The sequence below is a fragment of the Lepidochelys olivacea genome (genome assembly GCF_965140295.1).
Source record: "Lepidochelys olivacea isolate rLepOli2 genome assembly, chromosome: 6".
In the NCBI taxonomy this organism is placed as follows: Eukaryota; Metazoa; Chordata; order Testudines; family Cheloniidae; genus Lepidochelys; species Lepidochelys olivacea.
Window position 1 is genome coordinate 88,340,316 of NC_140416.1, and position 9,404 is coordinate 88,349,719.

The window sequence follows — 9,404 nt, forward strand, 5'->3', positions numbered from 1 at the left end:
AGTTAGCAATGGATCAGTTCCCCAGCGCAGACATAGCTGACAGCAACTGGAGAATTAATGCAATGGCACGATCACGGAAGTGAGAGAAGATGAGCAATTGAGAGGGGAAGGGATTACGGGTCTACTGCTCAGAACATTTTGATCCCATTAGGTGCTATTTAACTCCATGGGTTAACAAGCCAGGAGTGGAAAGGACGTCTTTGTTAAAGATTCAATAGCCTGCCCCTTCCAATAAGAGACATGGGGAACAGTTTCCAATAGACATCTGAGGCCACCGAGCAGTCCTCCAGCAAAGCCAGGCAAGGCCAGACTTGACATTCGCACTATCTCCAAGATTCACACAGAAATCAAATAAAACCCTCCCTCTCCCACTCCCCTTTTTCAACCTTTCAGGTCTTTTATGTTGAAATCATAAATAAGCCAAAAAGGCAGAGACTCATTTTTAAAAAAAATGCTTTGCGGGTCACCTTGTATCAGTCCCTGGCAGGTGTGATTTAATACTAGCATTGTTGCTATACGGCTGTCTATTAAACACAGTCCAGACAGGGCTAGGAGGCATATACAGACAGCTGCTTTATTTCTCTTAGGAATTACACAAAACATGGCAGAGAGCAGGTGAGCTTAACAGACTATGAAAGCTGGGCAGGGGGCTTATTTGGTGTAGTAGTTCATACCCACACACATCTATTCATCACACACAGCTGCCCACCCAGCCACAGCACGCACAGAGAACAAGTCTTTGACCTCATATGTTTACAGCAGCAGAGAAGGTATTGGATATGCACTGATCACTTTTCAAAATTCCACAGGGGAGCACCGAACTCTCCCTTCCCGGGATATACAGGCACAGCCAGCTGTTCTCCTGGATCCAGGCCCTGCTTTCCCCTCCCTAACTAGCCGGGAGTTGCAGGTTAGAGGAGAGCTACCACATCCACCCAGCTTGGCTTACACAGAGAGAGAGAGTAGTAAGAGCAGAGATCTGGTGCCATAGTCAGAGTCTGCAGATGAGGAAAAGAAGAGTGGAGCCCAAAAACCCTATAACGAGAGAAGAGGAGGATCCCTCTGGATAAAAGGAAGCTGCAGCCATCAGAGATGCAGTGAACTCAGCAAGCGTTTGATATCCAAGACACCCACACTAGCCTCCCTAGAATATGGAACTGAGGATTCTCTAACTGGCCAACTGGCACAGAGCTGCTCCAAAACCACAGACGTGAGCTCCTGTTACAAGGTGAGGGTCATGAGGGCACTGGGTAGCAGTTACACTAGCATAACAGTGAGTTCTACCTAGTCCCTGCTCAGATGGGAGATCTGCATGGAAAAATCCAGGTTCTGTACGAAGCAGTGCTGCACATTCAGTAGGATGTGCTCTTCCCCCAGTTAGTACCAACGTCCCAAACAGGATACACTGTGCTTCTGGAGGAGCAATTTTCAGATAAGACATAAAACCGAGTTCCTAGCCACGTGGGGTCATTTTAAATCCCCTGGGACACTTTTCACAGGAGTCAGGATCTTATTCCTGGGGTTCAGGTCAAATTCCAATTAAAGTATTTACATTCTACCTCCTGAACATTCCTCCCGTGTTTTCAACTGGATACGGGATTCTTACTCAATTCCTGTCCTAAAATGGGGCACAGCATTGTTGTATGCTGTTAATCAGGCCTCTCATCCACCCCAGGAGCAGCTGCATTTCAGTGATGGGTAGGAGTTATCCCTACGGGTCCAGGAAGCTATAAATATGTAAATGATCAGTAAATGGGAAGAATTCCAGCTATATTCTCTTTGGCCAAGAACCAGGATGATTTTTGGAAGCTGCTCCTAGGAGAAAGCTGCATCTGTCACTTTAATTCTACTACAAAGTCTGTATTTGTCCTTACTTGATGTAATTTACTTTAGGGGAAGACATTTTAAAAAGCACTGGTAGCTGCTGCATTTCAGCTGGCTTTCAGGTTAAATCAGCCGGCCAAGTCACTCCAAATCCAGCCAGCTAGCAGCTCAGACCTGGTAAGAGCAGCCTTACACTGGGATTAACCCAGTTCCACGTTCAAAAAGCTACACTGCTCAGCCTCTCCCTAGGAAATACACACAGCTGTGATTAACCTTACGTGAGGAAGGGCCTGGGATCTATTCTAGGGCAAATACAGAGGGAATAAAGAGCAAGGATTAACCGACCTGCAATAACTCCAGGAGAATATTTAGGTGGAGAGACAAACGAATTGGAATTTGAGGGACAAGCTCATTCCACCTCCGCGGGCTGAGCCCAGCTCTACCCAGCCCCCGGAAGTGGACACAAGGGCTCATTTGCAGTGTAATTAAGGGGGATCACATTGATCATCGTCAGAGGCAGAGATGTGGGTAATATCAAAGCAAGACAGAGAGGGCAACCGAGATGGCCCTGGAATGGGCATGGTTGGAAGGGAGAGTCAACTCTCTCCTCGGAGCTGCTGCTGGGTTAGAAAGAGGAAAGCCAGAGCCCAAGCTTGCTGGGTCTATTTCCCCTCTTTATGTGCATCCCAGCCATGGCTCATGGCTTTCACCACAGCATCATACAGCCTGGTCCAAGCCTCTCGCACGTCCGGGCTGAAGGCAGTACCGAGGCATTTCTCCAGCATGAACATCAAGGACTCTCCCACTGCCTGCAAACCAAACAGAGGCACCAGGATCAGAGGTCAGAAGCCTCAGGACAGCCATGCTGTCAGTTTCTCTCCTGCTGAATTTATTCATCATCTCCTTTCTGAGCCTTCTCTGTTGCACTGCCCAGAACAGGACAACACAGATTCTCCAGCTTCTACCCAACAGGTGCCCTGTCCCCACGCCTGCTTCCTCCCCATCTCTCTAATCCTCCTACAATTTTCCAAAATGTCTCCAAGCTGCCCACTCACCTCTTCTTGTGGGCTGATTCACTTCCCACTGACTTCCCTTGCTCACACTGTTTCGTACCCACTCCCCTCGCGCTCTCAATTGGTCTCCCTCATAGCTCCCTTTCTGAAGGGACCACAATCCAGCGCTTAATGAAGCTTTTCAGCAGAAAGGGGTGGGGGTGAGACTCTAGGCAAGATTATTAATCTACTTTAGCTCCCAGCTGCAGGCAGTCTGCACTCTCCCCTAATTTAGCACCAGGGGAGGCTGGTGATGACATCTGAAAGTAGGTAGGCAAAACTGAGGCATACTCAGAAGCTATTTACAGCTGCAGGTAGAGATCACAGTATCAGACTCAACTGGATAGTCAGAGCCCATCCTACCCTGGGAAGTCTCCACTACATGGCACACCATCCCAAACCCAACCCTCTTCACTGACATGGCAGTCCAGCTGACTCCGTATAAATAGCTGATCTGATATGGAATAAACACACTGGCTCCCCACAGAACCTCCCTCATCCTGGCTGCTAGAAACAAACCCCAGAGAGGGCTAATTATCAATCAAGTAATGGTGATTCTAGCTCAGTCTGCCAAGGACTATGGCTAGTGGCACAAGACATCACACTCGGGGAGGTAAAGGAACAAAGCCTATGTATCTTCAAGTTAACATGCCTGATGCTTTCCATAATCGCAATTCATTTATCTAGTGTTTCTGCTCCTGCCCATTGGTAGGATGCGGGGAAGCTGGGGTCTGAAATGAGGGATAGGGATACTTCTGCCCCACTACCTGGGAGAGGGAGGGGAAGTGAGAGCTGGGACAACTGATCACACATCTGGCAATGTCCTGGGCTGAGGTTCAGTAACCTTGTGCCAGGCAAATGCAGCCCAAGATGTAGCTGTATTCCCTTGCAAATGGCATCCCAAGACTCTGCCCATCAAGCTTAAGATGCAGGGCAGAAAGAGCAGGGAATATAACTCAAGCTAGTGCAAGTCCACCTAAAGAGCAAGCATGTGGGATGGCTCCCCCTGAGCATGCCAATGGTCACCTTGTAGGTGCTTCAGATTCTGGGACTGGGTTGGGCTGCCAGTTTTCTTGCCCAGCAACAGAGTTAAATAACCCAGCAACATATGTGCAGAAGTCCTAGAACCCAGCTACATGGCACAATGAGGAAACCATGCACTGCCATTCATGGTGGATCAGGATGGCACCATGGGTGAAGCTGGGAGAATGCTGTGGCAGAAGTAGCATGAAGAGAGAAGATGCCTTACCGAGAAAGAATCCACCTTCACACCAACTGCCTGGTGTTTCTTGCCCAAGTTGGCGAGATATTCTTCCAGAGAGGACAAGTTCTCCAAGTGAGTCACAGCAGCATCTATCACCAGCATCACCTGCAGGGTAAATCCAGAGAGGACAGAATTAGCAGAGAACATCGGCTAGGAACAAAATTTCCAAACAATCGTCTCATCATCAGTCATGGAGCCATTAGCTTGCTGTACAGTGAAAGCCTGTTCTGCTCCCTTATGCTAAAGAGCTTGGTCAGAACTTCACGGAGACGGATTGAAACCTGTATTCTGTTGAAAAACAGTGTTTTCCACAGCCCACCCCACTTGTGTATGTCATCTCCTTCTTCTGGCAAAGGCAAACCCAAGGGCCACATCATTTCACCTTATGAGGCTATCCTACCAGATCTCCCAAGCTAAACAGGACAGCAGGTGGTATGGCAAGTGGTGTTTGTGATTCAATAGGGGGCCCTCTTCTCTCTGAGACACTGTGATGCTGGAAATGTAGCTTGTTGGATGAGCCCGGAAGCTGAGGATGTGACCACAAGTAACCATTACAGCTCCCATGACCCTTTTGGCAAGGGTTGGTCAAATTCCAACCTGGATAAACACATTCCGCTTCCCCAATTTTTCCTTTCAGTTTCAGCAGAATATGGACTTTTTCTTCATTTCCTGTCAAACCATGCAGTAGCACTGTAGTGTGTCACTAAATAGCTACAGCTTTCCACCCCGGAGGTGGCTGCATTTCAGCACTGAATGAAAGGATTCTGCTATACTTCATTAAGCACACCAGGATTCTCCAAGATGATGTATAGATATTTTATTTCCCCCCATCTCTACCCTCCATGTCTGAGGAGGTGGTGAACGTGTATAACACTGTCCCTCATGATGGGTCCCATGATAGGTAACTTAAGGGGCTGTGGGCTCTCAGGCTCTGCTGCTACAGCAAGAGAACTTTCAGGAGGAGATCACTGGTGACACCTGCCCTTTACTTACAGCAGGAACTTTGCCCATGGCCTCTCTCTCTTTCTAGTGTTTTGTATTATGCCATCACTGTGATTATCTAAGTGCTTGGACTGTCCCTGTTCTGTGTGTAGGTAACTAGAGGACCTTCGGTCTCTACTGTGGTCCATCCTGCATCATCTAAGCAGCATGCAATTCACATACACATTTCAGAATAAGAATCCAGTCCTTTGATTTTCACCAAAGTGAATCAATAACTGTGGTGAGAGCATAAGGACACAGGGCACCCAGCCCTCATTGCTGAACACATTGGGATTTGCCCCGGCAGAACTTCACTGTCTCTGTATTTCAGGGAGTGAGCTGCCTGACATTTCACGGCAAATGGACTGAGAGAGACCTAGCCCCCCAATGCAGAGTTTGCTACTCAGGGCTTCTCCCATTCAGAGAATTTGCTCTATATGGTGCATCACTGACCACATCAGCCTCTTCATCCCTTACCTTCCTAATGTGATCCAGGAACTCGGGTGATGAGAGGCACTCCTGAGGGCTGGAGAACTGTTTGCAAGTGTACTGGAAAAGGGGCAACAGGTCAGGGTCCAGATCAAACAACCTGCAACAGAAAGAGAAACCCCAGACTTTTCACACTCCTCAAAGTGACTCCACCTTCACCAAGAGGATGACCACCCCCCCCCCACCAATCCATCCATCAGCCTCTACCAGCACCACCCAGAGGGTGACCTGACTTCACCACCAATCATGTGAAAAGCATAGAGTTCTGAAAGGAAGATTAATAATTTGGGACCGTTCAGGTCATCTCTGGCTACAAAAAGCCTCTGTTACTCTAGCTCAAATCCCCATTCCTCACTGGTAGGTTTATTGCTCCCTAGAATTCGCTCCAAGCCATTGCTGGAATTCATCCTTGACCCTGTCTTGGCTGAAATACTTACTCCTGCTTGTTTGCCATCTCAACTCTTGCAATTCCTCATTTTATATATTTCCTGAATCCCAACTCAACCAACTTCAGGAAGGCCCAGAATGCTGCAGCCAGATACCCCAGTGAGCAGGCTCATATAAACCCCTAGCTCGCAGACCATCACTGGCTTCCTATTTAGGCTCCTTCCACCAACTTTTTCAGCTTAGGGTCTCCTGTATAACTCACATACTGGTGCAACGAGCAAGAGGTCAGGATGGATTGATGACATTCCTGGGACTCTATTGCATGGCAATTCACACAGACACACATACAATGGCCAATTTGCTTTCTCCCTAATCTCTTACAATCAACCTCATCCGAGATACTTTACATTCAGCTGCAACATCCTCCCCCCTTCTCAAAACTTTTAAACATCCCCTCAGGTAGCTTCTCTGTTCAGTTCTGTTGGGCAGTGTTTTATTTCCCAGATGCAACACTCCATTCTGCACAGGCTGTGAAGAAGCTGGGAGCTCATCACAAACTTTTTAGATCCATGATTTTAAGGGACTTCTCAGGTATCTTTCTATCTCCCTCCATTCCTCTAGCCCCTAAGGGCTCATTTGCTTGGAAGAGGCAGCGAGTTGGATTTTCAGCTGCTCTCACCCACGCACCTTTTCCTCTGTGCTAGGATTGATCCTAGAATTAGTTGATCCTCTCCCCAGTGGCGAGGGCTCTGTCTGTGTCTGAAGACTCCAGTGCCACAAACAATTAGGAAGCCACTTAGATACACTCCACAGAGTTGAGCATATACACAAGAAACGAGCAGCTCTTTAAACAACAGAAATATATTTTCTGCTAACAAATGAGGGATATCATTGCAAAGGCACAAAAAATACACATAGTCTTCTACCCCATACACTCTCCCTGCTCTCCTTTTAACAAACTTCTAGATTTAAATGCAAACAAGCTTCTTCATAATCCTGTTCTCTCCAGGGTGCAAATCACAACAAATGGACAGAAGGAGCAATGAGATGAAGCCAGAAAAAAGAAATCATTGCCAAGGAGAAGAAAGTGTTTCTGATCAGGGATTGGAAAGCTCCCACTGCTTAATTCAGGGATTGTGGTCAGGGAGAGAGGATGGCTAAGAAACAGGCTAGCGAGGACCCCAGGTGCTTACTTCATATCTGGATGAGTTACCCTGCTAGAGATGCCTCCTGTTGCTATAACAGCCTGTTACTCACCTGGTAAACAAGATGGTGCCATGTTGCAGGAGGTTGCTACTCACTTTCTGCCAGCTCTCCCGGATCAGCGCCTGTTCTGTGCTGGATAATCTTCCACTCTCCATTTTATTGTAGAAAGAGGGAGGTTAAGAACAGAGCCAGGCCAACCTTACGCTCCTTCTGAAAGTAGCTGCACTACTTACTCTGCCCTCTGAGTTACAGGTGGCACTGATCTCCTATTAATCCAAGTATCTAGGGCTACCAGTGCCTCTGGAGCTGGGATGCACACACACCATTCACTCCCTAAGTGGCAAGGATGCTCTTCCCTGCACAGTGCACAAGACTTTGTGATCACATCTCTGGGATTTCCAAATAGAGCAAGAACTCTTCTCCTTTCTGCCCTGCCACCTGCAGCCTGGAAGCAGCACAGGTGGGTTTAGAAAGAGGCTCTCTCTGAACAATTAGATGAAACCAGAGTGCCTTGGGAAAGACCCATATTGTTCCCTGGTGTCTACGAGAATGAAGGACTCCTTGCTTTCTAATTGTCCACTGCTCTTTGGTTACCACAGGTTTCTCTGGGTCTCCCTCTCCCAGTCTTTGTGCAGGGTGATAACTGTGCTCCTGACTCGGTCCCTGTCTCTGTGCCTGTCACACACTATCAGGCGCAAGGATCTGGAACTGAAGCTAGCTCCTTTCTCCTTAGCAGCAGCACTTTCCCAGCTGGCTGTCTCGCAGAGCAACACTATCACCGATGCTTTTAAAGAGACAGTGTCACCTTTCTTTCCCTCCCTTCCATCTATCCTTTTAAAGCTACACAAATAAATAAATAAATATTGTGCACTTTGTTATATTGTCCCCACACACAAAGAGCAACCATAGACTTTCAGCCTCAGTACATAAGAGATGATTTAACCCATTTTGGTTGAAACTTTCCAACCAGCTCTGTTGTCCAGATGAAGAGACACAGAAGGAAAGAAACTTACCCAAGGTCACATAGCAAATCAATGATAGCTCCAAGACTGGAATCCAGCTCTTGCAACACCCAGCTCTGCTCTAACTATTAGACATTGCTGCCTCTGAATGTCCCTTTTCTTTCCGCTATTTTCAGTGACACTCTTAAGGTTACAGTACCCCCTTGCTTCCTGTCACTTTCATTGACTTCCAGAACACTCTTAGGCTCCTGGTATATCCATTGGTAGGTGCCTCTAGAGATTTGAAATGTAGAAAGGGAACAAAATCACATTTAATTTAACAGAAAGGAAGCCAACTGTACAAGGCAAAGCATTTAATAATGGCCCATAGACTTTTGAGCTGTCGCATACGCCTTCGAAGTATATTCTAAGTAAAAGCTCTCCTCTTAAAATGGCCTAGGTGACTCAGGCAGCAGTGAGGCAAGTGTAGAGAGGAAACAATCTGGCAGACCTGGGTTAAGGAGCCCCTCAACAGAAAGACACTGTGGACAGATAGCAGAATAATCATTTCAGGTGGGGTTTTCAAAAGTGCCTGAGTGACGTAGGTCTCATTGAAAATCATTCCAGTCTGCTCTGCGTCTCATTGAAAATCCCTGCAGTCTGCTCTGAAATTACAAACACGCAGCTATTAATGAGATTTATCTTGACAAGAAGACATTCTGAAGGCCAGGAAGCCTGCACAGTACCTTCAGTAGGGGCTGTAAGTGGCCATAGCCAGTGATGATACATCATTCCTGAAGAGCATTAACGTTTGTTCCTAGAAGGGGGATACGTTAAACAGCACAATATTACATCCTCACTTCCATCTCACCACTCTTGTCTTCTCACTGTCTCTTCTGAAGGGCCAGTTCTCTGCTACTGTAACACCATTAACTTCAGTGGAGTCAGAATTTGGCCCTTAGATTGTAAGATCTTCTGGGGGTGTCACAATTGTCTTTATGTTTCATAAACCTGAGCACATTCTCAGAGCTCAACAATGCAATAACCACCTAGTTCAGTATGGTTATTCCAGGGGGGTGCAGATAGTAGTTTTTAGAGCACAAGTCTTGGAATTATTGGCGACCAGGTCAGGTAAGATGGGTTGCGGAGTATATCAGAGTCACCTCCGAAGGCCTGGGAACTATAAGACAGATAGAGAAGAAAACTAAAAATATTGTTGATGATCATGTATTTGTTACAGCTTTATTCATCCCTTTGTTG

At 47.0% G+C, this 9,404-nt stretch overlaps 1 protein-coding gene across 1 annotated transcript; it reads right to left on the reverse strand.

The window, feature by feature from the left end:
* Positions 1 to 549: 549 nt before the first annotated feature.
* On the reverse strand, positions 550 to 7,945 carry NGB (neuroglobin). The gene is made up of 4 exons (XM_084631323.1): positions 7,255 to 7,945; positions 5,599 to 5,710; positions 4,126 to 4,245; positions 550 to 2,633 (listed from the first exon to the last, which is right to left on the reverse strand). Exons 1-4 carry the CDS (start codon positions 7,356 to 7,358, stop codon positions 2,487 to 2,489), a joined length of 483 nt encoding a protein of 160 aa, XP_084487449.1. The 5' UTR covers positions 7,359 to 7,945; the 3' UTR covers positions 550 to 2,486.
* Positions 7,946 to 9,404: the final 1,459 nt, after the last annotated feature.